The 27214-nt window shown below is 47.3% G+C and overlaps 8 protein-coding genes and 1 non-coding gene across 9 annotated transcripts; 4 read left to right on the top strand and 5 right to left on the bottom strand.

Moving 5' to 3' along the window:
• Positions 1-1647: 1647 nt before the first annotated feature.
• FPRO_06775 (putative ABC1 transport protein) lies at positions 1648-6355 on the top strand (the record flags this gene model as incomplete). The annotated part of the gene is made up of 5 exons (XM_031228275.1): positions 1648-2646; positions 2699-4225; positions 4421-5365; positions 5420-5653; positions 5705-6355. The coding sequence occupies 5 exons, from the start codon at positions 1648-1650 to the stop codon at positions 6353-6355; spliced, it is 4356 nt and encodes a 1451-aa protein (XP_031078627.1).
• Positions 6356-6642: 287 nt separating this feature from the next.
• FPRO_06776 (monooxygenase family protein) lies at positions 6643-8668 on the bottom strand (the record flags this gene model as incomplete). Its single annotated transcript, XM_031228274.1, has 4 exons — positions 6643-7794; positions 7857-8215; positions 8269-8288; positions 8343-8668. 4 exons carry the CDS (start codon positions 8666-8668, stop codon positions 6643-6645), a joined length of 1857 nt encoding a protein of 618 aa, XP_031078626.1.
• Positions 8669-9325: 657 nt separating this feature from the next.
• On the top strand, positions 9326-9982 carry FPRO_06777 (uncharacterized protein; the record flags this gene model as incomplete). The annotated part of the gene is made up of 1 exon (XM_031228272.1): positions 9326-9982. One exon carries the CDS (start codon positions 9326-9328, stop codon positions 9980-9982), a length of 657 nt encoding a protein of 218 aa, XP_031078625.1.
• A 181-nt stretch (positions 9983-10163) lies between these two features.
• Positions 10164-10254, bottom strand: tRNA. Its single transcript is given in 2 exon segments — positions 10164-10199; positions 10219-10254. It is a non-coding gene; the product is annotated as a tRNA-Pro (tRNA).
• A 3521-nt stretch (positions 10255-13775) lies between these two features.
• FPRO_06778 (uncharacterized protein) lies at positions 13776-14124 on the top strand (the record flags this gene model as incomplete). The annotated part of the gene is made up of 2 exons (XM_031228271.1): positions 13776-14000; positions 14074-14124. The coding sequence occupies 2 exons, from the start codon at positions 13776-13778 to the stop codon at positions 14122-14124; spliced, it is 276 nt and encodes a 91-aa protein (XP_031078624.1).
• Positions 14125-15444: 1320 nt separating this feature from the next.
• FPRO_06779 (uncharacterized protein) lies at positions 15445-17181 on the top strand (the record flags this gene model as incomplete). The annotated part of the gene is made up of 1 exon (XM_031228270.1): positions 15445-17181. The coding sequence occupies one exon, from the start codon at positions 15445-15447 to the stop codon at positions 17179-17181; it is 1737 nt and encodes a 578-aa protein (XP_031078623.1).
• A 1560-nt stretch (positions 17182-18741) lies between these two features.
• FPRO_06780 (uncharacterized protein) lies at positions 18742-20676 on the bottom strand (the record flags this gene model as incomplete). The annotated part of the gene is made up of 4 exons (XM_031228269.1): positions 18742-18900; positions 19000-20371; positions 20455-20522; positions 20596-20676. The coding sequence occupies 4 exons, from the start codon at positions 20674-20676 to the stop codon at positions 18742-18744; spliced, it is 1680 nt and encodes a 559-aa protein (XP_031078622.1).
• A 401-nt stretch (positions 20677-21077) lies between these two features.
• Positions 21078-22832, bottom strand: FPRO_06781 (uncharacterized protein; the record flags this gene model as incomplete). The annotated part of the gene is made up of 5 exons (XM_031228268.1): positions 21078-21988; positions 22041-22388; positions 22511-22580; positions 22636-22725; positions 22788-22832. The coding sequence occupies 5 exons, from the start codon at positions 22830-22832 to the stop codon at positions 21078-21080; spliced, it is 1464 nt and encodes a 487-aa protein (XP_031078621.1).
• Positions 22833-24937: 2105 nt separating this feature from the next.
• FPRO_06782 (uncharacterized protein) lies at positions 24938-26552 on the bottom strand (the record flags this gene model as incomplete). Its single annotated transcript, XM_031228267.1, has 5 exons — positions 24938-25354; positions 25402-25793; positions 25839-26030; positions 26082-26343; positions 26403-26552. 5 exons carry the CDS (start codon positions 26550-26552, stop codon positions 24938-24940), a joined length of 1413 nt encoding a protein of 470 aa, XP_031078620.1.
• Between the last annotated feature and the right edge of the window lie 662 nt (positions 26553-27214).

The raw sequence follows: 27214 nt of genomic DNA, 5'->3' as shown, positions 1-27214 counted from the left end.
TGCCTGCAAGTATGTGGGCTCGAGATCCAATAATCATCCAGTGCAGGTGTCAGGACGCATACCTGATACACCATTTGAGATGCTGTTTTACGAGGCGGGGGTTCCCGTGCCAAGCCACCTGAACATGCACGCAAATATCCAGGGCTTTAGCGATGACACACAGCTCTCAAATGAGATTAATTACGGGGGCTTATCAACAGGACAAGCTGGGAATATGATGGCGGGAAGCCTTGACCATAATATGGAGCTGGGGAACTGGTTTGAGCAAAACCAAGAGATATTCATGATGCTGGACAACAACCAATCATAGCTGTGGACCTTCACAGCCAATACAAGACTACCACAATAGAAGAATACTTTGGAGGTAATCAGACAGAGGTTGTTGTTCCGACGGATATCACTTGTATTTGCCGTACCTATTTTGTGTTTTGACCAGCCTCGGGGCTGTAGAGATGAGCATCAAAGGTTCGCAACCTCTTAGGATAGGGATCATAAGAATGCAGAAAAGCTTAGAAGGTATAGTCATAGTTTCATAAAAATACTTAGTAGACATAGGACTTATTAGAATAGCCTATCATTCGCCAGCTCCATGCCTAAGAATACTACCATGACCTGCAATACTTCCCATTTTCTATAGCTATTTTCTACCATCAGGTAGGGGCGTGCTGAAAAGAATAATCGATTAGAGCCCAGCGAAATCCAATCCTTTTGTCTCATGTCACGAAATGTACAAGCCTGGACACAAGTACTGTTGAATGCTGGCCGATCCATCCCAATGTCACGGCTTTGTTGGCCAAGGTATCTTGTGTCTAGTGTCTTGTGGGTAGGGGTGTATTAGCTACATTCGTTGACTAGGAGGCCTATTTCCCCTCGCTTCAACTGAGAGAGAAATTTAACGAACTCCTAAGCGGATGTACTTTCTACTGTACAATCATATTGAGTCAGTCTAAGTTTGAAAGCGACTTAGTATTAATGACCTAAATGTATAAAACTACTAAAAGCTTAGAGATGCCTTAGGGGTATTTCATAAACTTAGGACAAGTCAGCTGAAGCTGAGGCTTACATACAGTCGGTCCGTAGCTACCTATCACGGATTCCGCGAAACCCGTTCCCAGGCTTGGGCTTGGCAAAGTGACAGATTTACAACACGTTACCCTAAACGACGATGATGCCAAGATTTACTTCATTGATCTGTTAGATAGGGATGAGTCTGTGGCGCTATCTTTCACAAAAGGGGAAGTGACCCGGTGCTCGGACAGTCCGAGATACCGCAAAGCCCCACTATTTCGGTCCTCCCCTCCGTCCGGCCTTCAAGTCGATATGTATCATGACGGAATTTCAAGGCCGGTATGTCTGAGCGGCGGGTGTCCGTCGCTACGTAAGATTAAGGTTGAAACTAGTGACTCTTCGGTGTAAAAATCTGTTTCAGTCCACGTCTTTAATATGCCTCTTACTGCGACTTATAAGACAACCCAGTACAAACCATGCCATTGACTTGACATCAGCGATCCTATCACCATTATTCTGTTTGCAGTCACTATCAAATTAACTATTATCCAAGATTTCCTCCGAAAAGTTCATCCAAACTGCTTGACCCAAGACCAGATGAATTCCCCAAACAATCCGCGCCCTAGTAACGCCCCTTCCATGTCCTCTGGCACTTTGGGCGACAGAACACGGGACAACGACCTATCTGATGAGCCTGAGTATGAGGAGGAAATCCATGATTTGGCACGTAGATTCACCAGTCAATCTGCTGCATCAGGCCATGGGCCATTATTCCCCTTGAGTGATGGCGGTCCTCTTGATCCGCAAAGCCCCCATTTCAACTCCAAGAAATGGGCAAAGGCTTATCTCAAGACCCGAACCGAAGCTGCTGATGGCAGTACTCCTCGCACCGCCGGTATCGCGTTCAAGAACCTCAACGCGTACGGCTTTGGCCAGGCGACAGACTTTCAGAATACTCTGACCAACATCGTCCTCAAGGCTTCGAGTTTCGCCAGAAAGCTATTTGGGGACAAGGGCCAGCGCATTGACATCCTCCGTCATATTGATGGGTACGTCGAGTCTGGAGAGATGCTATGTGTTCTCGGTCCTCCAGGCTCTGGTTGCTCGACCCTGCTTCGCAGTATTGCAGGCGAGACTCATGGCTTCCATTTTGGCAACGATACAATCTTAAACTACCAGGGTATCCGGCCTGAGCAGATGAAGAAAGCCTACCGAGGTGAAGCCATCTACACTGCGGAAGTCGACCACCATTTCCCTCATCTGACTGTCGGCGATACGCTTTACTTTGCTGCTCGATGCCGATGTCCTCCAAAGGACAAGCTGCCCCACGGCGTCACCGCTCAAGAGTATGCCGAGCATCTTCGTGATGTTATTATGGCAATGTTTGGCATTTCACATACCAAGAATACGCGAGTCGGTGACGACTATGTCCGTGGTATCAGCGGTGGCGAACGTAAGAGGGTCACAATCGCCGAGGCGGCCCTGGGATACTCTCCTCTTCAGTGCTGGGACAACAGTACACGAGGTCTCGACAGCGCCAACGCTGTTGAGTTCTGTCGCGTCTTGCGTACTCAAGCTGATACTCTTGGTATCGCATCTTGCGTCGCAATCTACCAAGCGCCCCAGAGTGCCTATGATGTAGGTATTCCACGCATTCTTCAATCGACATGCGTGGCTAACTTGTTTCTAGCTATTTGACAAGGTCATCGTCCTGTACGAGGGCCGTCAAATCTTTTTCGGAAAGACAGACGAGGCCCAAGCCTACTTTGAGAACCTCGGCTTCATTTGCCCCGAACAACAGACGACGGCCGATTTCCTCACTTCAATGACGAACCCCGTTGAGAGAATAGTCCGTCAGGGAGCAAACCCACCTCGAACGTCGGACGAATTCGCGCGAGCGTGGCAGCAAAGCCAGCAACGATCGAGGCTTATCGACGAGATAGACTACTACATGGAACAGCATCCATTTGACGGACCGGATCTTCAGAAATTCTCTGAATCACGGAGGCTCGATCAAGCCGCAGCTCAGAGGGAACGATCTCCCTTCAACCTTTCCTATCTGCAGCAGTATACTATTAACCTCTGGAGAGGCTTCGCTATGTTGATCGGGGACCCTAGCATCACTCTCACGATGCTTATCAGCAACTTGTTCGAGGGTCTGATTATCTCGAGCATCTTCTATAACCTCCCCTTCAACACCACGAGCTTCTTCCGTCGAACCATTTTGCTATTTTTCATCGTCCTAATCAACGCTTTCGCGAGCATCCTCGAGATTATGACTCTGTATGCGAAGCGGAAAGTCGTCGAAAAACAGTCTCGGTACGCTTTCTATCACCCGAGTGCCGAGGCCCTTTCGGCGATGGCAACCGATCTTCCCTACAAAATCGTCAACTCGATCCTTCTCAATTGCACGCTATACTTCATGTGTAACCTGCGCCGAGAACCGGGCTCGTTTTTCGCATTTCTTCTTCTATCATTCTCTATAACTCTTTGTATGTCGATGATGTTCCGGTTGATTGGCTCTGCAACCAAGTCCATCGCGCAGGCGTTGGCGCCCGCCTGCATCATTCTGTTGGCCTTGGTCTTGTATTCCGGTTTTGCGATCCCGCCAGCTTACATGCAGAACTGGCTCGGCTGGATCCGATGGGTCAATCCTGTTTATTACGGACTGGAGACCGTATTTTTGATCGAATTTGTCGGTCAACAGTTTCCGTGTTCCGATTTTGTCCCGCATGGTCCTGGTTACGAGAACTTGGGCAACGGCGAATACGTTTGCAACGTGCCCGGATCCGTTCCCGGTCAACCGTTTGTCAAGGGGGAGGATTACTTGAAAGCCTCATTTGGGTTTGTCAACAGCCACCGATGGAGGAACTTCGGTATTATCATCGCCTGGACTGTTTTGTTTATGGCTCTTCACCTCTGGACTACCGAGTATGTCGCTTCAGAGCGCTCAAAGGGCGAAGTTTTGGTCTTTCTCCGGGAGGCCATGCATAAGGTCTCTGGCAAGCGGGCCAACGATGAAGAGTCGGGTCTTCCTACGCCTACAGGAAAGCAAGAGGCGTCTGGTTCTTCAAGTGAGAAGGTCGAGGTCGAGAAGCAAACGTCTGTCTTCCATTGGAAGGATGTCTGCTACGACGTTAAGATCAAGAGCGAGACGCGCAGGATTTTGGATCATGTCGATGGCTGGGTCAAACCCGGAACCTTGACAGCTCTCATGGTGAGTACCTTCTATACAGCCCTGGCCTAGGGAGCAAGAAAACATCGGGCCTTGATAGGATGTCAAAAGTCCCCTAAGCTTAGGCTAGACTTACCTATTTATTTTCATCCCTTAGGGTCGAGGTCCTGAGTCTTCTTTCCTCCCCTAGCCTGGTACTTCACTTTCACCATTCAGACTTTACTAACGTATTCACAGGGTGTCTCAGGTGCTGGAAAAACCACCCTTCTCGACGTCCTAGCCAGTCGAGTGACCATGGGTGTTGTTTCCGGTGATATGCTTGTTAATGGTCATTCTCGTGACTCTTCCTTCCAGAGGAAGACGGGCTATGTGACTCAACAGGATCTACATCAGGCCAGTTCAACGGTACGAGAAGCGCTACGATTTAGTGCCATGCTTCGGCAGCCAGCCAAGTACTCCAAGGAAGAACGACTGGACTATGTCGAGACTGTTCTTTCGCTCCTCGGAATGGACGCCTATGCAGATGCCATTATCGGTGTTCCAGGCGAAGGCCTCAATGTTGAACAGCGCAAGAGACTTACGATTGCGGTTGAGCTTGTCGCACGTCCCCAGCTTTTACTATTTCTTGATGAGCCGACTTCTGGACTGGACAGTCAGACCTCATGGTCTATCTGCGACTTGATGGAGCAATTGACCAAGAGCGGCCAAGCGATATTGTGCACCATTCATCAGCCCTCTGCTATGCTTTTCCAAAGGTTCGATCGACTCCTTCTCCTCTCGAAGGGAGGAAAGACTGTATATTTTGGTCAAATCGGTCAGAATTCGCAGATCTTGATGGACTACTTCACTCGCAACGGGGGCCCGCCTCTGCCACCCAAGGCCAACCCAGCAGAGCATATGCTTGAGGTCATTGGGGCGGCACCGGGTGCTCATACTGACATCGACTGGCCTGCTGCATGGAGGCAGTCTCCAGAGTACAGGGAGGTGCAGAATGAGCTCCAGTCTCTCAAGGCGTCACACCCGTCGCCGACACCTGCATCAGGCGGCGCTGACCCCTCCGAGTATAACGAATTTGCTTCTCCTCTATCCACGCAGCTATGGGAGGTCACTAAACGTCTTTTTATTCAGTACTGGAGAAGCCCAGGCTATATGTACTCCAAGGCTATTCTTACAGTCGGAGCAGTAAGTCCTCCCACGTTCCTCTTCATTCTTTTATAGATGCTGACCTCTATCTAGTCATTATTTATCGGCCTTTCGGTTATGGATGGCGAAAACACAGTGCGCGGTCTCCAGAATCAGATGTTCGGAGTATTCATCTTCTTGACCATCTTTTCGCAGGTCGCTGAACAAATGATGCCGGCCTTTGTGGAGCAGAGGACTCTTTACGAAGCTCGCGAGCGGCCCGCGAAAACATACTCTTGGCAGTCATTCATGTTTGCCAATCTGACTGTCGAGATAGTCTGGAACTCGGTAAGCTACTTGGCCCTGCCTCTTTGAGGCCAGTTCTAACATCCCGTCTAGTTCATCGGTATCTTTGCCTTCATCTGCTGGTACTTCCCCATCGGTCTCTACCGTAACGCTGAGTACACGAATGAGGTACATTCTCGTGGCATCACCATCTTCCTTCACGTCTGGATGTTCTTCCTACTTGCTTCATCCTTCGCCCACATGATCATCGCCGGACTCCCCACCGCTGATACTGCAGGTGGTGTCATGAACTTGCTCTTCATTATGATGTTCGCGTTTTGCGGTGTCCTCGCTGGCCCTGATGCTCTGCCCGGCTTTTGGATCTTCATGTACCGCGTCAATCCTTTCACATACGTGGTCGAAGGTTTCCTCGGCACAACGCTTGCCAATGCGCCAGTTACTTGTGCCGACAACGAGATCTTGGAGTTCAAGCCCGCGAATGGTACGTGTGAGGAGTTTTTATCGGATTACATGTCCAATATGGGTGGGTATCTTGTTGGTCAGACGGCAGGCAGCAAAACGCAGTGTCAATACTGTCCTATGGCAGACACCAATACCTTTCTGAAGGGGATTAACGTTAACTTCGACAATCGCTGGAGAGACTTTGGGCTGCTTTGGGTTTATGTTGTCTTCAACTGTGCGGCTGCAGTTGCTATCTACTGGTTGGCTCGGGTCCCTAGGAGGAGAAAGGATAAAAAGGAATAGTTTTATCCCTTGTTGCAACAGATCACATTAATATAGAGTACTACACATCGTTTAGATTGCTTTTACTGTTTTATTCCAAGATTTATAACCTAGCCCTAAGGCATCTTTAAGACTTTTAATTATTTTGTAACTTTAGGTAACTTAATTAATAATAAGTCACTTCTAAACTTAGACCAAGTCAATTAAGACAGCTCATTCTTAGGCATGAATCCGGCGGTTGATGGGCTTCTTTAACTTCCTGATCATGCTAAACCTTTATTGATAAATATACATCCCGTCCAAGTATCTTATGCCACTATCTTCTCCATGACATTGGTGTCATTTAGGTACCACGTCAAGGACTCCAAGTCATCGGTAACAAATTTCTCTGCCAATGTCCATCCATTTCCAAACCACCCAAACTCATTATCATCACAATACTTGTACTCAAAGTCTTCCCACCGAGGACGACTCAAAGTCCGCACGCAGTGCAAACTGCTGCCCGGCCACAGTGCCGTGATCCGTCCACGCTTCTGCTCCTCACGCGAAGCACCAGTCTCGTATGTCTTGTACCAAGAATTGCACTCCTCTGCGAAGACAGTTTGTTTGAAGAAGTTATCGCAGTAATCGGTGAACGCTTGAACCATATTTCGCTTTGGCTCAATGCGCGCGATGTTGTCATATGCCATTCGAGCTAGGATCTTGGCAATGTAGGTATTTGTCTTCTCGATCACAAGCAAGAGACTTCCTGCACCTGGCATCGAATTTGGGCCCATTGATTGGAAGAAGTTGGGGAAACCATCTGTGCAGACGCTCAGGTATGTCTCTGGGCGTTTTTGGAAGCGCTCACGTAAGTTTACTCCTCCAACACCATAAATGGGAAAGCTTCGGCTGGCGGGTGAGGTTTGGAAGCCGGTCGCGCAGATAATTACGTCAACTGGATGATGTTGACCATCTGCAGTGAATATTCCTGTCTCGTCAATCTTTGTGATGCCAGAGGTGATGGTGTCAACCTTAGGAGATGCCAGGGCCTCGAGGTAGCCTGGTCCAGGTGACATGCGCTTGCAATAAGGAGAGAAGTCGGGTTGAAGGTGCTCATAGATGTCAGGTCTTTCTTTGAGTCTTTGAGTCATGGACTCCTGAGCTACAAGCCGAAGATTGGTCTGTTGTGGGGTCCCGCTGAAGAGAACACCGAAATTCTTGTTGATGTTGTGCTCGATGGAACGTCTGTACCTCAGATATGCCTCTCGATTTGTCTCCCAGTTTTGGATCTCATCTGAGGAATACTGGAAGTTGCCGCCCGCTTCTTTGATACGCTGTCTCGTCTCTGGATCTCCAAAGAGGCCGACGATCCAGGATTTGCCGCGTATGTAGTGATCCATGTGCTTAACGTGAGGTAGTATTGCGGGAACAATCTGGAGTCCACTACTGCCGTTTCCAATAACAGCAATCGACTTGTCCTGCTCGATGGCTTATGGTCAGTGAATGGTTTTCCACAGTCTGTCTGAGCGTGACGTCTTACCTTGAGATCAACGTTGGAATCCCAGTTTGCACTATGAAGGAGCTGGCCCTGAAAAGACTTGATGCCGTTGATATCAGGCCATCTCCACTCATTCAAGACGCCTTCGCCTGTAACAAGCACATCGGCGGAGTCTTCATACTCAAGACCTGTCGTCAAGTCTTTGAGCTGGACAAACCACTTATTGGTGGTCTCGCTCCATCGAGCGCCAGTACACTTCTGCTGGAATCTTATGTGCTTCCTGATGTCGTATTTAGTGGCCACGTCTTTCCAGTACTGAAGGATCTCGGGTGCAGAGGCAAAAAAGGAAGACCATCGCGGGGAAGACTCGCAGGTCAATTGGTATGCGTGTGCGGGGACATCTAAAGTTGGTCAATACAATAATGCACTCAAGCGCTTGGTGGTATATTCTCACCACAGGCACAACCAGGATATCTAAAGACAATCATGTCAACTTCAACCTTAGCCACTCAAGTTGTACGGACTTACCGGTTCTCATACCATGTTCCGCCGAGCTCAGGGTTCTTCTCGTAGATGACAAGCTCCAGATTAGGGACTTGCTTTCTAAACTCAATGGCACCGCAGATGCCGGAGATCCCGGCACCAATGTAGATGACCTTGAGTGGACGAGCCTGATCTGTACATCGTTGTGAGACCCAGGGTTTAGGAATTTCCTTAACCGCTGGCTGTGATGTTTCTTTCCCACTGGAGTTATGATGTCCTTCCTTGGTTGAGAATGAAGTATTGCTGACAAAGTTGCCGTTAGAAAGAAAGCTCGGCAATTTGCTGCCACTGTCACCAAGAGCGTTAGGCATCGTGAGTTGCGCAGGATGTATTTCAGGTAATTTGGTCCTCAAAGGACAAGACCTGCGACTTGATGGTTTATATGGGTGAGCAGAGCTTATCTTTCAGGACAATTTTATCTTATCACGGGGCTAAATCATGGTAAAGCAACACAGGGGCCCAGTTACCGAGTCAAGGGACCTCCACGCGAGGGGGCTGCTCGTTATCATAGCATTCATGCCACAAGATCACCGGCAGATACGAAAGGAGATAAGCCTAATGGATTACCCCGCGGTTCTAGATGCAAATGTCGCGTTTTCTACCCTTCATTTGGTTAAGGATATCACGGTTAAGGTTCCCGATTATCAGCGGTTAGCAACTCCGAGCGCTAGCTCCCCGCAATTCTCGGAATAGCTAACCGTTAGCCTTGTGAGCCACTGACACGCAAGCCAATGTGATATCTTTCACTGAGAATTGTGGAATAGAACCTCTACCCATATGCCATCCGGAAGATATAAGTAGTGGTCGATAAGAAAGGGGCTTTCTGTAACCATCATCCCACGCAATCATACTGTTGAGTCATTCAACGACAAGTGCTACGACCTCATTCCATTGACATTCAATTCTATTGCCCTCCTCCAATTCACGTCTAAGAAAGGCCTGGAGCATACTACTGTTTCACTGTCACCATGGAGAACTTGCCAGAGCCAATTCAGTACCACTTGAAGCCAACCAAGCTGATCCCTAATTCACCCAAACCACTACTCCATTACAAGAACGCTTTCGTCAAAGACGGTCAAGTCGATCGTACCAAAGCATTCGATACTTTTTGCAGCAATGAGTGGGACGTACAATGGGTCGTTAGATACGGTCAACATCAGCGTTCCCATTATCATTCCCAGTCCCACGAAGTTATGGTAGTTGTCTCCGGCCCTGGCCGAATCCGCTGGGGTGTTGCGGACTTAAGTGATGATCCACAAGAGCATACTTCTGGAACAGCCTATGAAGATGGAGGACTGGAGCTCGAGGTCAACGTGGGAGATCTCTTTGTCATCCCAGCAGGCGTTGCACACAAATCATACGATCCATCTGCTAACACGGAATCTTTTGGGTGTATGACTGGAGACGCTCGTGGGATTGCGGCCGAAAACCCGAGGATTGCTGTTGCAGAGGTGCCACTGGAAGGGTTCTGTATGATGGGGGCTTATCCGAGGGGATTTTCATGGACATGGGATGAGGGAGGCGATAGTGCAGACGACTTCGAAGCAGTATGGGACGTCAAGAATCCTGCCGCTGATCCATTTACTGGAGGAGATGGTGGTATCAGCAAGTACTGGAAAGCTTAAGTGAGAGCCCAGTAAAGGGAAGATTGGCATGACTTTGCAAGGTTGTAAATAAGGCTTCTATCTTGTAAGTCTATCTTATTATAATAATAGTTTATAACAGCATTTAAAAAGTCTATAAATGTAAGTGGGGAAAAAAGGATGTCCGAGAGTGGGTGGTAGGACCTGAGATTGGCAGAAGAAAGGGTCTGGCCGGGGATTGAACCCGGGACCTCTCGCAAGCTGAGCTGTAGGGTTTTCCCTAAGCGAGAATCATACCACTAGACCACCAGACCGGGAGTGAATTAGCACGTGATGTGGTTAAGATACCGGTTTCAAAATGATCAATATATCCATGGCAAGCACGAATCGCATAAAACGCTTAACTTTTTGCATATTGGACATTAAGTGCAATGTTGTATAAGCACTTCAGTTCGACAGTTATAATAAAACTTAAGCAGAATATAATGGTATTAACTCTATTAGCCTATGTTGCCTAGTAGACATCTCTTAAGCTTTAAGTCGATTACAGATTGTTTAGACAATTGACCTAGCTGGGAACAAATTCATGTTTCCAGCATTGCCGATTATGACATGAACTTTGGAGACCTTGGGCTTCACTGTCTTTAGAAATTCCACCAAGGAGATTAAAAAGAAAGTTAGGTCTAAGACTTATTAGAGTCAAACGGGTCTAGCAATAGGCAAAGGTCTCAAACTCGTCTACACTCTGTGAACAACCGTCAATAGGTTACGTGTTGTTCTATGTGGCCAGGGACTTTCACACCATAATTCAGGATTCGCTGAATTCTTTCTTTGGTGTAGCAAGTCTTTCTACTGGGGATGTTTTGCAGAACCAAGTAAGTCTCTGTATTTCTTGTTTTTTACAAACAAGTCACCGCATTTTAAGCTCAGTGCGGATGGATGCATTAGAGACGAAAACAGCATATCTCCTAGACCTCTCAATCAGTAGTGGAACTGCAGTAGAATAAACTCAGTATTCTAGCTCTAAGTAGCCCAAGTCTGTAGATGAAACGAAATACCATTAACGTGCTGTCCAGGAGATAGCGTCTATATTGAAGAACCCCCACAGATGAATCTGGAGTGACATTACCAAGTAACGCTGCACAAGACTGCTTTGAAGATACCACTGGGGGAGACGTTGCTATCTACCATATCGGTCGTAGCATTATCATCTAAAGCAAGCTCCTGTCCAAAGCCGCAGCAAGCATGCTCTCTTTAAAACAAGCAACACTTACTCCTCGAAACCCGCACTGTATCGAGGGTTACCCAGTACTTGGATGTTTTCCTTCCTTCTGGCACTGCAGTTATGTCGTAGGAGTTATGCAAGAGTGACTTAAGACTGGTAAACGGGCTTTAGGCCTTTAGCTCCTCACTTTGACTTTAATGCTTACTGAGTGGGACTTTTGTTGTAGGTCAACTGCCGAGCTCTGAATTTAACAACATATTATTATGGAGTACACTTGCCAATCGAGTGATCCTGCAGGGCTTAGTGGAACGACCATTACCCTTGGCCGTTCAATGTATCTCCGACGTGCTTTGTGGCGTCTGTGAGATCGCAATTCTCCCCAGATTCTTCTATTTATCTCACCAAAGCCCAAAGTGGTCGCCATGAACGCTCAGACGCTGTAACAAGAGTCGGATTTCCCTGCATATACTACTTTCAGATATTGGGGCGACGCCAGCCATGAGAGGCCAAGACCAACAGGTTTAAGAAAGCCATCCGTTGTAGCCGGTATCTAGAAAGCCCAAAACTTCTAAAGATCAGCAAAATTGACAATTGGGCAAACCCTAATGCCTCGTATAGACTGTAGAAGATAAAGACCCATCTTCGGGGTCTTGATAAGCTATCCAATCGTTTGCTTTAGCCATGATCCGCCCCTTGCCGAAGACTTTAACGTAGTCGTTCTTGCTGACGTTGGCTAGACTAATTCTCTCTAAACGAGACCTGAACGAGACTGTTCTGGTTGAAATCTGTCGGATGAGCGGACGCACCTCCGTAATCAACCCCTGCATCCCGCTCGGTGACCCCACAGGTCAGCTGCAGTACTGCGTACCTTCGGTATCCCCGTAGCCCAAACCACGCTTTGGATGGTGCGGATGGGTTAGTTAGAGTTGAGCTCGCCTGGGAGCTGAAGCTTAATTGTGTGCCTTATCCTCTTAAATGGCGTGGTTTCATGTTCCTGTTGGTGGGTCTCTTGTCAACCTAGTTATTGTGATGGGTCTGATGGAAAGTGTCATCTCAGGATGATAGACTAGATGCCTTTATCCTTCAATAAATAATTGTTCAATGCTTCCTTTGGGTGCCTGACACTTCTCTAGTATCGAAGCTCAATACTTATACCTTTTACCTTTTCCTACCCGAAGTATTGGGAGTCAAAGAACTCGACAGGTTAATCATCAATCTCTATCATGACAATCACTTTAGTGAAATTGGTACCGGATCGTGGCGCTAATGGCCTAGCGTTGTAGCCTTAAATAGGCAATGCTCCGGGACTAAACGCATAAACATCATCCTCTCTTATGAGATGAGATGCTTGCGTCCAGGGTCACAAAAACCTCGGGTATGCCACTGTGCCGAGTTCCGTACTTGATGTTTCTTCATTATGCATATTTATGGCTGATGGCACCTGTCACCTCGAAGTTTCACCTCGGCCTGTAAAGCTTCACTAGCTAGCGACCTCCATCACGCCACAGGACCCTTAATCATTAATGTTATCTGGTCCTAGATAACACTATGCTTAGTTGTGCGTTTGCATGTGTAGGAAATGTTGTTGATTTATTCATGTTCAACGAGTTCAGTCTTCTGAGCTATCAAGGAATTCTGGCTTAGGGAGCCGGCACGATATTCAATGGGCTTCCGGGAATCCCGTGTGAGCTTGTAATATAGCCCCCATCCGAGCGTTTCTCGGCAGTTTATTTTCATAAGGTGGAGAGTATTCCCCAGACCTTTTCCCGGTCGTTGGGTTTACAAACGTCCCGCGGGATCCTAGTCTTTTGCTTCCTCCCGGGTCCCCAGCTATGAGAGTAAGAGACCTTGCAGGGGTTCAGTACGAGCTTGCGAAAGTTTCTGCACATCAACAGCCATGGCCTCCAATAAGAGCGGTTACCAAGGGGCATCGTAGTCAAACCACTAAAATAACGGGCCGATTATGCAACATTGGGTGTAAGTGAACAGAGCCTTCTGGGGGGGCGGGAGAACAAAAGAATCCTCAACTTTGTAGGACACCAGGCGTTCATGGAATACAGTACTATATACTACCATTTCATCAAAGAACTCCAGCAGGGTTCCAGTGTAAACAGCAGTGGACGACTTACGATGGGAAAGCCGGGATGAAAGATGCAACACATTCGAACGGGTAGATTTGGTAAACATGCCAACGAAAGCAGCTGTCTGTGGACTTGGAGTCCCCTTTTCCAAGTTCTCTCTCATCTCCTCAACGTGGCGAATGAAAGGGGACCCTAACAGGCTGTACCTTGATTAGTTCAGTCGAGCCAAAGCTTCCTACCCTTGTGGGTTCTGGCCAAAGTTGTAATACGGGCGTATTGTTAATCTGAATCTCATGATGCTCGTAACCAGAACTTCCAAGCATCAAGGTTTGTGAGTCCTCGTATAGATGGACCAAGTTCTTTCAACTGCCGGCATTTTCTTGTCTTTCTAGCAGACCTAACAGTATATATATCCCACATTCATCTCTTACCAACATGTTCAAAAACTATTCTTCTTTCTTTCACACAACAGCCTCTTCATCTCGCAAGCATACAGCACTCCTTCATCTATCAACTCTTCTCAGTCAGCATGAAGTTCTCTATCATTACATTATCCCTCATCACTCTCGTCACTGCAGCACCTGCAGCCGCGCCTCAGAGCGGTGAGATCTCATATGGCGCCCTCAAGCACGACGGTGTCCCTTGTTCACTCAGGGGCGCCTCAGCCGCGAACTGCCGTCCTGGTGCTGAAGCCAACCCATATAACCGGGGCTGTAGCGCCATTGAAAAATGCCGCGGTGGTGTCGGTAACAACGTAAGCTCACAGACGACATTTCTCAGTTGCAACGCCGACTAACTATTTATTCAGTGAGAGACAATCCATTAAGTTCGGCTACTGGAATGGTTTGGACGGAGCCGGAGGGTCAGAACATAAGTGAACTGCAAGTTATGATAGAGCCTAGATTTCTCATCCGACCGACTTATGTACAACCTGGAACGGTGTTCTTAGTTCACAGTTGCTGTAGATCTTTGTTGTTCATTAGGACAAGATCATTCATTTCCTTCTTTGTCTATGAGCTTATCCGTTATTATTGAGGAATAGCCTACCAACAGTCCATATGCTGTGATCTTACCTGTGACTACACTCATCAATAGCATAGAGAGCAAGTGTTACAAATTCAGTTCAGGCGGGAAAGGAAAGAGGTTATTGTTTCAATTAGAATATGCCTCTTGCCGTTTCTATAGTATTTTAAGTCTATTAGAATTAATATTTGCTGTCGATCTTGCAACGCGACCGGTTCTTTAGTAACCTATGGCAGGCCAGAAAACACCTATCATTCTTATAGTTACCAGGAGATAGTTATTCTGCATCTTCACTGGGTCAGAGGATAATGGGGTCTGCCATCGCTCTTTCAAGTTGCACGTACCGAACTCGTGTTAATGGGATTTGGTTCATTTGAGAGCAAAATTGCAAACCAGCCCATTCGTTTACATCTTGGGACTAAGTGAAGTCAGGATGCAGTAATTCCTTGTATTAAATAGTAATAGATAGTATAACCCTTTTATGTCTAGCTTTTGATATAAAATTTAAATATTATAGTATTTATTGTTAGTCTTGAATGTATTCCAGTGATAAACAGGTTGGAGCCTGTCGTTCTGTTTTCGGGGCTTGAGAGGTTGTTATGGAGATTGATGCTCAATCATGAGCAGACCATCACGGGCCTGATCAACTTTCTTGTCGCCAAGATAGCATTGTGGATCAGCAGGGCGATCATGAACTCACGATATGAACATTATCAGGTCCAAGCTGTTAAAAATGACGTTGAAACATATACATTTTAAATGTGACTGCAGGGTAGCAACGGCATACATTTCCTCATGTATGCCTTATCGGCTACCAACTGCTTGGGTAGCATTGGGAGCGATAACGACAGCCTTATCTTGGCAGACAGAGCCGGTGTGAGATTGGGAGAGAGATTGGAGAGCCAATCACTGGAACACTGTACTGATCGGACTCAGCCGATTGGTAGATTGTGATCCTCACTCCTTAATCAAGGAATCGCCGTCCGCGGTAATCCGCCCCACTTAAGTAAAATAAGAAGCACGTCAGCAAATGCATCATTCCAAAGTCAAAATGCGCGCCGTTTCCCGGCGCCAAATTAGTTTCTTCACTCCTTTATTTTACGTGTTTTTTTTCTTTCCGTTTTGAAGATTCTACTGCCTGAGCTGCGTAAAGCAGCCAGGTCACTCTTGCAACTATGGCGTCTGTACATATCGTCTGTCTTTACATCATTGCTTCTTTCACTGTTGGCGTCTTATCAACGACTTCTCATGAATCTGACGTAATCATCTATGGCAACACGGTTGCCGCGCTGGCTGCTGCCATTCAAACCGTTCGTATGAACAGAACCGCCACTTTAGTCTTTCCGACATCACGAATCGGCGGTCTTACTACTTCGGGATTGGGCTGGACGGACTCAAAGGATGGAAATACCATTGGTGGAATTGCCAGGGAGTTTTACGGCAAAGTGTACGAATATTACGACAACGACGACGCGTGGACGCGTGAAACACGAGACGACTATCTCGCAAAACATATCGAGGCCCAGCCTGGACCAGCTATTGGCGACAAGGTTCAATGGACGTTTGAGCCCAAAGTAGCGGAGGAGATCTTGGAGAAGTGGATCAAGGATGAGGGAATTCCTGTCTTTCGCAACGAGTCCATCCTTCGTACTAGCAGCGGCGTGAAGAAGGATGGGACCGTCATCAAATCATTTCAAACGCGGTCCGGGTCAACTTTCTCTGGAAAGATGTTCATTGACGCTGGCTACGAAGGCGACCTCATGGAGACAGCAGGCATATCATATCGCGTTGGGCGTGAAGACAAGCAGGAGTTTGATGAGTCGGCGGCTGGTATTCACTTCAACGAGCCCAGGAGACTGGCTGCCATTGACCCATACAATGATCCTGATGATCCTGATAGCGGTCTGCTCCCTGGGGTTGGTCGCGTGATCACCAAGTTCGCCGCTTTGGAGTCGCGCGGCAAAAAAGATCATCGACTTCAAGCCTTCAATTACCGACTATCTTTAACGAGAGAGGATGACAACAAGGTGGAATTCTTCAAGCCCGACCGCTACAACGAGTCCGATTACAAGATCTTGATCAGATATATCAAGACTGGCTATCTGGGGCCATTCTTCACAACACAACTCATGCCGAATCTCAAAACCGACACTAACGCTGCTGGCCAAATTAGTACTGACCTGATAGGCGGAAGTTACAACAAGACATCCAACTACGCTGAGTATTCGTACGAGGAGCGGGAGGCTGCTGCGAAGAGGCACAAGATCTGGGCGCAAGGACTTCTCTGGACATTAGCGAACCACAAAGATGTACCGGACTTTATTCGCAAGAACACCAGTGCCTGGGGCTACGCGAAGGATGAGTGGACTGACAACGGTAACTGGCCATACGAGATATACATTCGCGAGGCTCGACGGATGGACGGCGTGTATACCATGACACAAGCCGACATTCAGCACCCGAAGCCGTATGATAACGACACTGTCGTTGCAGTCGGTTACTATACCCTTGACGTCCATCAGGTCGAACGTGTCGTTATCAATGACCGGATACATGACGAAGGTCTGATTCACGTTCCCAATCCAGGGCCTTTCAGCGTCCCTTATGGATCAATCGTTCCCAAGAGGGAGGACGCCACCAACTTCGTCAACCCCGTGACAATGAGCGCCACGCACATTGCTCTGTCTGCAATCCGCATGGAGCCTGTCTATATGATCATGGGACAGAGTGCGGGGGCAGCCGCTGTTTTGGCCATTGAGGATAATGTCGCCGTGCAAGATGTTGATCGAAAGAAGCTGAAAGGAAGGTTGAAGGATCATGCACAGGTCTTGGAATCTTTCTCTATCACGTTGAAGCCGAGTCAAGGTTTACTTTTAGTTGGTTTCATTTCGTGCATTTTTTATCTTATATAGCAATAGAGGCATATAGAATGATAGGGTTTAGTGTTTTATTGCGTTCACTGCACGAAACGTAGTCTTGTATGCATGCCGATCACCAACTTCCATTGACTTAGGGAAAGCTATAGAATCTCAGACAATCATGGGGACGCTTGTGGCACTCTTATACAGTAATCATGCTCCTTTGAAGTCACAAGTACTCGTCTATTGGGCATAACTGTTCTCGGTACACTGTCATAGCTGATCTTGCTGGCAGTAAGGACAACGTCAATTAAGAAGGTTCCGTCATAGATAGATCATTAAATCCATAACATGATAATCGTATGAATATCACAAAAGTATGAAAGGTTGTTTTAATCGGGAAATCTGTCCTTGTTGAAGACTTCATAAGTACCTCTCCAAAACCTTGAGTTATTTGGGAATTTCTTTTGTGTTGGCTTGATGTATTTCGCTGGGAAATCATGAGTGTTAGCGTTAATAATGAGACCATCCAAGAGCACCTCTTGCCATGACCACATATAAATCCTCAACTATCTTCGGTCTGCCCATTCACTCAACTGATATGGATGTTCCTCGGAATCCTTTGCGAAACCATTCAACTCAGGCCTTTAGTCCAAAAAGCCATCGATATCTGGACGCCATGGCCCATCAGGCAAATCTATGTCTGAGTATCCACTACCTTTTGCCTTCTTGCGGCTCTGAATGACGACATCCTCGACACCAAGGAAAATTTTGACATGGAAGGATAGAATAGTGTGCTTCGATCATGTCGGCAAGAGACTTCTTTGCGGCATCTGATGCCTTGCGGGTCCCGCGCCTAGACAAATCATATATCCCTTCCACATCCATTATATCCATTCCAACGGCGTACAATGATAACGGTATAGACGCTGTCGACGGAGCTATAGCAACCTCTCCGTAGATATAACACTTTTAGTCTTCTGAGATGTAATATTAATCGCGAGATTCAGTCTTTATTCTCTGCTACTAAGTCAACTTTTAGTGTCCTCAGTGTGCTCGCCCATTTTCGACAGGCCTTCTCCAGATTATCAGTGGTGTCGAGTCTGCATGAGTCGGTAGGAATCTTGAGCTTCCGGCACTGTTGAGATATACCAGGGAGTGTAGTGCGACTAGAACCCAAGACTGTTTGCCAGCCGAGCTGCAGGGACGTCAAATTGGAGGAAAGGTACTGAAGAGAACCTTGGAGTATCCAATGCGATGGATTATCTAGGCCTAGGGTCTGGCGCTCTTTTAAAAATTGCTCGACATGATTATGTTTCGAGATCCAATTAGATAGAGGCTTTTGCGAGGCAGCCGCTCCTATTCTGTTCTAATCGCCACCATCAGACCTCAGCTGCTGAAGTCATGAAGTGACTTAATATGACTATAGGTAGTGAGCATAAACTATAATCTCTTCAACCGATCCAGGAAAACGCAGAATTATGGGTTGTACGCCAGTTTCGCATACTAAACTGTTTTCTCAAGAGAATCAAATTTCAATTGCTATTCTCCCTAAGGCCTCATATACCTTTCCTAGGGACGCTTGTTAGTAATATAAAAATAAAACCTCTACTCTTAATAAGCTTCGTAAACCTCCTTTACAGAGTCAATCTCAACTAAAGTACTAATAAGACATTTAAGACAAGCCTGCACTTGCTTTTCTTCGTCAGCAGGACAGGAGGAATTGACTTTGTAGCCTAATAAAGTAGCAGTGATCTCCCGAAGCTTTGAAACCTACAGAGAACTTAGCATGTATTCAAATTATTCAGCATCCTCTTCCAGTATTCCAGCATGGCGGAGTCAAGTCTGCTGCACCTTCTAGGGGAAACCTACAGCTGCGATGCCGTTTGCTTTTAGAGCAGAGACGGGTGTGATGATGATAATATCACAACATTCCTGGGCGATATCCTTGCGAAGCTTAAACAGTTGATGGTTAGCATTCTGGCTTTCTTCCAAGAGGAGACCGTGCTCAGATCCTGTGGAACTCGGGTTTCGATTGTCCTGTTGAAAGGATGGGTTACTGCCGGATAGTGTCGCCAGGATAATACTTTGAATAAAAAGGCTCGTCATATGTACATTCGTCCTCAAGATGACAAATGATAAGAGACCTTTGTTGGGGTTTCCATCTAGGTTGAACATTCTAAACTCCTCCGGTAGCTGCTGGATCACATCTCGCACGGCGCGTACGATATCGAGGCCTTGTTCAAGAGAGAGTCCTTGGGCGTCAGGGCTCTTTAAAGTTTCTGATGAAGAAGAGGCCGAGAAAGGGCCATATCGCGGGTTCCCAGGTAGCTTATCTAGGCCCAGTGCAGCTGCGCAGAGGTATAGTTTCACCGAGGCGATGAACCCAGCTATCAGCGGCGTGTCTCTGGGCTCTTCGCTTCGTTCTATGTCCCCGGGATTCACATCATCGACCTCCTGTAACACAAGGAAATCCCAATCAATGCAGACTGGATTGTAACTGATGCCGGTGTGGGATACGGGATACGCCAGTCTGTCGTGGCTGCTAGAGTTAGTGAAGTTAAAATAAAATGCGCTTTGGAACGCCGCAGAAGGTTTTACATACGCCATCATGATAAATATTAACCAAAATGCTCGCTTGCATATTTCCAGGTCTATCGGGTCCAGATCATTATTCAGTGCTTGCCTCAAGAAGCTTAGTTTCCTCATGCACAAGACCGCCGCAGAGGCGTGCACCCATCCATGGTATATACGACCTGAACAATGAAAAGCCACGCTCAATATGTATGAGCATAGCATATCTTGCACGCCGGGAAATATACCGATTGCTGGATTCTGCGACATCTTGCTAAGGACAACCAAACGATGGGCCTTTTCTAACATGCTGATAGCTGTCTCCTCAGGTTGAAACCCGTAATGTCGGAAATCGTGTGGTGAAGAGGAGACAGTAAGGGCGGACAGGGAAATGCACAGTCGGTAGAAGCTTGGGTCTGACTGGTAGCGTTTGTTTTGGAAATCTGCCCGAAACCTCGGTCGATGTACAATGGGATAGAGAGGATAAAGGTACTCGAGATAGTCTGAGATCAACATTTCAAACAACTCCTCAGAGCAGAGATGCTCGATCGTCAGGGGTACAATAAGTGTCCATGCCCGACTTTCCGAAGAGCAATTCACGGGGATGTCTCCATCACTTAAACCGCTGCAATCAGCAATGTGACTTTGGGCTCTTGCTTCCGCCACTCGGCTACACAGATATGTCAGCAAGTGTTCATTATCGCCCGTCAGTTGTGAGTGATAATTACCGGTTAGGTGGGCCTCGAGGCTTACGGGTAGTCAGAAAGGTGCAGGGCATCTCGACCTGTGCACAACGTGTGCATGACAGAGGCAGCCCTGGACTTGTGTGTTCGAAGATACACTATGCAAACGTCAACTTCATGATGCGGGGAATCGACACCAGAAGCCACATACCTGCAGCTTGCGGCTACGGCATAGGTCGCAAGCTCGCCTCGCTATGGGCTTGCCTTTTCTTGAGCTCTGTTTCAGAGGCATAGCGTTCCAATCAATGTTTTAGCCGCGGCAAGTTGTCAATTCATAGGAACAACTGGAGAAACATGAGGCGGTGACGGCTCCTCGCCTCCAAAGCCCATAGTAAATACTAAACACTCGCTTTTGGTTGGTTCAAATGATTCACAGATTATCTTATGTAATGAAACTTCGCTTCTCATCCAGCCTTTTCAGGTTAGGTCTAGTACCCCACTAAGTCACATGTAACATTGGGGTTTCGAAAACTACCTTGGCAAGGAGCAAGTGACCAAACCAATCAGCCAAACGAGAAACTTGGCGATCAAGACCATGCAGCCAAAGCACACAATGATAAGACAGTCACTATATAACTGTTAAACTCAGCTATTCGCTATAGTCTTCAGCATCCCATCCAAACAGACTATTATTTATGTACGGGGATGGAAGCGCGCCACCAAAGCCGGCTTTTTCCACAACAGAAACAGCTTTGCATCCCTAAATAGATCGACATTATTATTCACCAATTCCCAATCGAAATGATAAACCATCTTAGCCAGGATAATCCTCATCTCCAAATACGCCAAATTGATGCCCAGACAAGATCTTGGACCAAGGGAGAAGGGCTGACTTGCTTGCTTAATGTCACAGAAACTCTCGTCAATCCAACGCTCCGGGATAAAAGAATAGGGTTCTTTCCAATAGCGCTCATCATGCTTAGTAGTCCAATGATCCACACTCACAACGACACCTGAAGGAATATAGTGACCGTCGACGACAGCACCGGGTGAGATACGGGGAAGGCCGAACGGCGCAGGGGGGAAAATCCGAAGTCCTTCTTCAATAACTGCATGGAGGTACTTCAACTCCGCAGTGGCGTCTCCTGTGATCTCGGCCTCCGACTGGAATCGCGAACGCACTTCGTCGGTGAGTTTCACTAGACAAGACCGATTCGAAAGGAGGCAATAGACGATCCCGGTCAGACCCGTAGCTGTTGTTTCCGAACCGGCTACAATGAGCGTGTGCGATTGTTGGCGGAGTTCGTGCTTCGGAATATCATTGCCGCCCTTGGCCAATAGATGCGAGAAGAAATCTCCGCGCTCTTCAGAATTGGGCATCTCAAGTCGTTTGAGCATTTTCTGGTTGGTCAATTCCATGTGCCTACGATGCATTTTGCCCGAATCCTTTGGCACAATAAAAGGCAGATACAGGGTTATTATCGGAAGGCGTTTCCTCAACATTGAGAGCATGTTGAAATAAGTTGCATCGATAATCAGCGACACCCAAAAATGGGGCCGTCCTTCGGCGACGGCAGAAAAAGACTCGCCGAATGCAAGGTCACCTAGATTATAACAATCAGAGCGCGAAGAAGGGATGAAAAGAAAACACCTTACCAATAACATCGAACGTAAGCCAGTTGAGGGCTTCCTCAACATTGATGCCAGATCCCTTAGGATTACCAAGCTTACGCAATTGGCCAATGAACATATCCACGTAGCGGTGGATGAGCGTTTCTTGAGCACGTAGAGACTTCGCGCTGAATGCATGGGACAGATACTTTCTTTGTCTCGAGTGTTGGGCGGGATCCCTGACACTGACAATACCAGGGTGGTCTCCTGATGTATCATACCAGTCACTCTTGATAAACTTCTTCTTTCCTTTGGTTGCATGTCCGTAAATATCGTTGTATGCTTGAACATTTGCGAAGGATAGTTCGTTGGGAGCTATTCTCACCACATCGCCTTAAGAAGGACAAATCATCAGCTCATAATAATAAAACCAGAGTTAGGAAATGGTTGAAAGGACCCGGAGATATGTGGATGTTGAGAAAATTCGATGAGGCCGAGAAAAGAGATTTACCTACCATATTTGCGATGCGTCTCTTCCATGATGAATGGATATCGACCAGATGTCCATTTCAAGCCGTACCAGAGCTATCAGAACCCAAATCAGCTAAGAAAATGCGCAAAGGGCGAGAACGTAACCTACGTCAGAAACAGCTGCCAACTTGGGACCTGGGAACTGTGCAAGCGGGTGGAAAAGAAGGCGGTATATGATGTTGAGAAGCCATATAACCCCCTGGAGTTTACGTAATGTAAGTAACTGTCTTAGGAAGTTTTACTTTGAACATGATCACTTACCAAAAGACACGAAAGACCGCCGAAAATGCTGAAGATGGCTGCCATGGTCGATATTGCGAGCTATCAAGCATAAACCTTAGAGAAAGGGATGGATTGAAAGAATGGTCGCAGAAAATAGCTGACAGCGTTGACGCTTTATATACCTATTGACCTGCTCTGTGCGACTTTTAATCTTGTAATGACAGGGGGCGTGTATTCGTAACGTTGTGTCATCTCATGCTGTTTTGGTCGAACAAATGATTCATTTACGTGATCGGCGGCGATCCACAGCCCTGAGGGGTTTTAGACATAAACCATGTACTTACTTATGGGGATTCTTTATCCTCACTAGGCTCTGATTCTTTTTACAGATATTCTGTTTGGAAAGACAGGGCTGTCTTTATCTAATAAAACTATAAGAAAGGAAATACTTATTATTTGGCTACTGTTGGCAAGCTAACATTTGAAATCCTTATGGGCTGTAAGGTTAATAGCCATTCGGACCATGTAGCGTAAAATTCGTGTTAAGGTAGTATTCGTACTGCTATATGTGACACTATGTACGACAAAAGTTCGAACATTGGCTAATATATTGCTGCAGTTCGAGGTTAGCATGGAGTACGTTCACATTCTCCGACCTTAGTCCGCCGTATGGGCCGTGGTCTGTGCCCTCCCTACTCAAGATACTCCGACTTTAGTCCGCTGATCTGCAACAGATATTCCTTCATTACTCGTGTAGCTATCCATATAACTAGCCGAATTATACATGAATCGTTGATGTGATCCAGAGGGCACGCTAAATTTCGCCAAGCCTTGGTCTTCATCTTGGAACAGTGCAATAAGTAGAGTCATAAGCTGGGTCCAGACATATGGATCCAACACTCGCGCTTCAGCTTAGACGGTCACGGAGTCCTGGACGAGTCCGTTGACAATCCGACAACCCGAAGTCCTACTAACGAACTCGGGAGCTTGCATGTAAAGTAATTAGCATAAGTACGACCTGAATAACCATGGGACACACCTACATCAGCCCACTACCAATAACGACAGCGAGACTCGGAAAATACATAGAAGAGGTTCTATCAAGGAATTCGCGTCACTTGGTTTACCCTGGAAAACTAGCCTCGACTCCTATGTCTGGGGCTTCCCCAGAGTGAGATCCTACCACAATAAATAACGATGGGGTTGCCCGCCGTAGCTACCTGACTTTGCTCAGTAGCCAACATTCACATCAACTGGCCACCAAGTAGACATTTGTGAATAGATATGACGCTCGAGAGGCTCTGGCATACGTGACAGAAGATACCAACGATGTTCACAAGTTCGTGAACCCTTCTTCCATCAAAACGTTGATAATAGTAATGAACCCCATGGCGCTTTATGCTCTACTGGATCACCACCAACTGTGGGAACTAATACCACCTGTCAAGCAGCCCAGGCTTACGAGGATCCCAGTTTGGTTTTGTTGGTATCGAACTGGACGTCCCTATGCGACCAACCGGCAACTTCTACTACGGCGGCGGCGGCGACACACAGCTTGTCAATCGGGGGCGGGACCCCGATGGCTCTACCTCATTGGCCGGATGTCGGGGCATTGTGTAAGTAGTATGTTCTGAGACCATTCAGCCGAGGTCATATGGGGGATTCAGCTGCGAGCGGTATCTTGCACTCTCTCGCTAAGATTAGCTGGCACGCTGGATACACTGCCACCAGCGTTGTACTACAGGCCGTTTGTGCAGTGAATCTCACTCTAGTCTAGCCAGAGAAATGCGAGATCTTGCCGGAGAAGAGAATCTGGAGGTTCCCTGTAGCGGCAAAAACATGGCTGTGTGAGATGATATGCGGTTGCCACAGTCGCCGGATAACCGCCCATGAAGCAGCCCATGTCTTTAAAGGCTGAGCCGTGGTGGTCGGACAAGCACCGCGTAACTATGCTACACAAGATGTTGGCTGGTCATCGTTCTGGTTTGTACTGTGATAAGTTTGAGAGGTTCAAAGAGGCTCCAGTCCTCACATGTCATAAGATGCATGGGGATCGTTACGAGGAATTGCATCTTCTGATTGGGAGAATGAAGAGACCGTGAACGGATGCACGTGGATACAAGGGAGTACTATTAATTTAATCTGAAGTGCCATCAAGTCACAACAGCTGGCCAACTCCAGCATCTTTGTTAAGAGGAGTTGGAATTATCAGCACACGACCAGGCGCCTGACCCTCCAGCTGCTTTGTATGCCTGGATGATATCGACGATTGATCCATACGTACCAGCGACCATCAACAAGGTGCCGGAAGCAATAACAAACACACTCCATGCACAAGCGGATAGCCACTTGGGAGAAATAGCACGCTTCTCCCAATTATCGTAAAACCACATAAATCCCATGGTCTGGAAACACATGAGGGTACCGACGAGCGCTCCAATCAGGGAGATGAGGCTGTAGAAGATGGGAATGGCACTGGCGATGATGTAGGCAATGATTGACACGATGAATGTGCAACCTAACCAAGTGCCCCAGTGAACCGCGGAGTTGGACGCCAAATGCTTTGTGTTTCTCAGCAGTCGGACAAACATGTACTTGCTAGGTAGCTGTATTGCATTAGCGACATAAAAGTGATTGGGGATACGAGTCATACATGAGTGACAAGAGTAATCGACACGATCAATCCTGGAATTGCGACGCCATAACTGGCCTTCTTGATGGTATCGCCAGCCGAGCCAAGAGCCGGTGAGGATACATAAGACCCACAGAAGTAGTACATCACACAACCGATCGTAAGATAAGTAACGGTCACGATGGCCTGACAGATGGTCAAAGCCTTTGTGTATTGTTCGGGTCGTCGCATCTCAGCAACAATGGCAAAGAAGCCTGGAGTGCCACCGAATGCTGAGACAAGGGAGCAGATTGCTGAAGCGGCTTGGACGAAAGAAGGTTTGTTGAAGAGCTTATAGTCTGAGACCCAGACGCCATCTTGGGGGGCTGCTGCTGGTCGCTCTTGTACACCTGTCGCAATGGTGACCATGATCACTACATACATTAGCTATTAATCTCAAGATTCGATGTGGAACTCACCGGAGATCATGATACTGATGACGCCGATCCACGCTAGCCAGCTCATTCGAGCCAAGGTTCTGATGCTCGAGAGGCCGAAACCAAGCACTGCAGCGACGGCGACGAAGACGGCGGTACAAGCTCCATGGCTAGACACAGCATTGAGGCCAATCGAGAGACTGAGCATGCCGGCACCAGATACAAAGACCCAGTCTATTATACCGAATCAGCATTTCGCTATTCACGACTGCTATCATAACTTACAGATCCACATGGCAAAGCCAAAGAACTCTTTGCCTACGACTCCAAACATCATTTCTCCAGCATCATCGATCGCGTAAACATGACGATGTCGCAGCTTGAAGAGACCAACGATCCAATTGGACCAAGTTGTTATAACCGCAACAGCTAGCAGACAGATAATGCCGGGTATCATGCCAAGCGCGTTGAATGTTGCTGGAATCGAGAGGACGCCGAGACCGATTTGTGTTTTCATCATCAGACCAGCAGTACCGATGAGTCCGACCTGGAAAAAACTGGTCAATTCCGTAAATCATGCCATTTTTCGTCGCAAAATCTGCTTACACTTCTGTAGTCAGGACCCTCATCCGTAATCTCACCAAAAACAGCATCGTGGTGCAACGAAGCTTCATTGTCGGGCTTATTCAACTGCGAGGGAGTAAGAGCCAGACCATTACCCTCCTCGACAGTTGAATTGATGTTGTAGCTATTCATGATGATGTGTTTGCCTGAAGCAAGGATCCGCAAATTAAAAAGAACAGCAGCCGAACAGGTCTTTATACGTAAAACTTTGACTCATGCTCCATACTCAGCCCACTCTCGCCCCCAGACCCAGTATTGAGAAACTGGCCCCGGGCATCGGGAGCGCATCTGCCGAGCGAGCAAGGAGATAAACCAATTATGCAGGCTGTGATAAGTGAGCATCCGGGGTTCCCCAGATATTACCCCGCGGACGGAAGATGGGAAATTTACTGATCCAACGAGTCTAATCAATTGCAGAGCTTGAGAGGGTGAAAATTTGGTGATAACGTTCCGTACCCACTGCGGAAGTGGTAGGGCCAATCGCTTTCCGCACGCTGGACCGACTTCGGTGAGTTGGCCAATGGGAATGGCACAGACCCTTGAAGTGGTGGTTGGAAAAGGGCGTTGTGTGATACGCCTTATTACATAAATTCCGAGACCGTGCATATAACCCCGATCTTCGGTCCTTTTTGTTGAACTCAAGTTGCAGATAGGAAACTTATTATATCTTTCCAGTCTGAAATACAGATGCATTTTCTCCATTATGCAGTTTGGGAAATATCGTGTCTGATACTGATTGGTTTCGCTCATTCAAATCCCGAGCTGAAACAATTGACTTTGAGTGATAGGAGATT

Source organism: Fusarium proliferatum (assembly GCF_900067095.1).
Source record: "Fusarium proliferatum ET1 genome assembly, contig: FPRO_scaffold003, whole genome shotgun sequence".
NCBI classification, from domain to species: Eukaryota; Fungi; Ascomycota; class Sordariomycetes; order Hypocreales; family Nectriaceae; genus Fusarium; species Fusarium proliferatum.
This window is presented reverse-complemented; position numbering and strand designations above follow the sequence as displayed.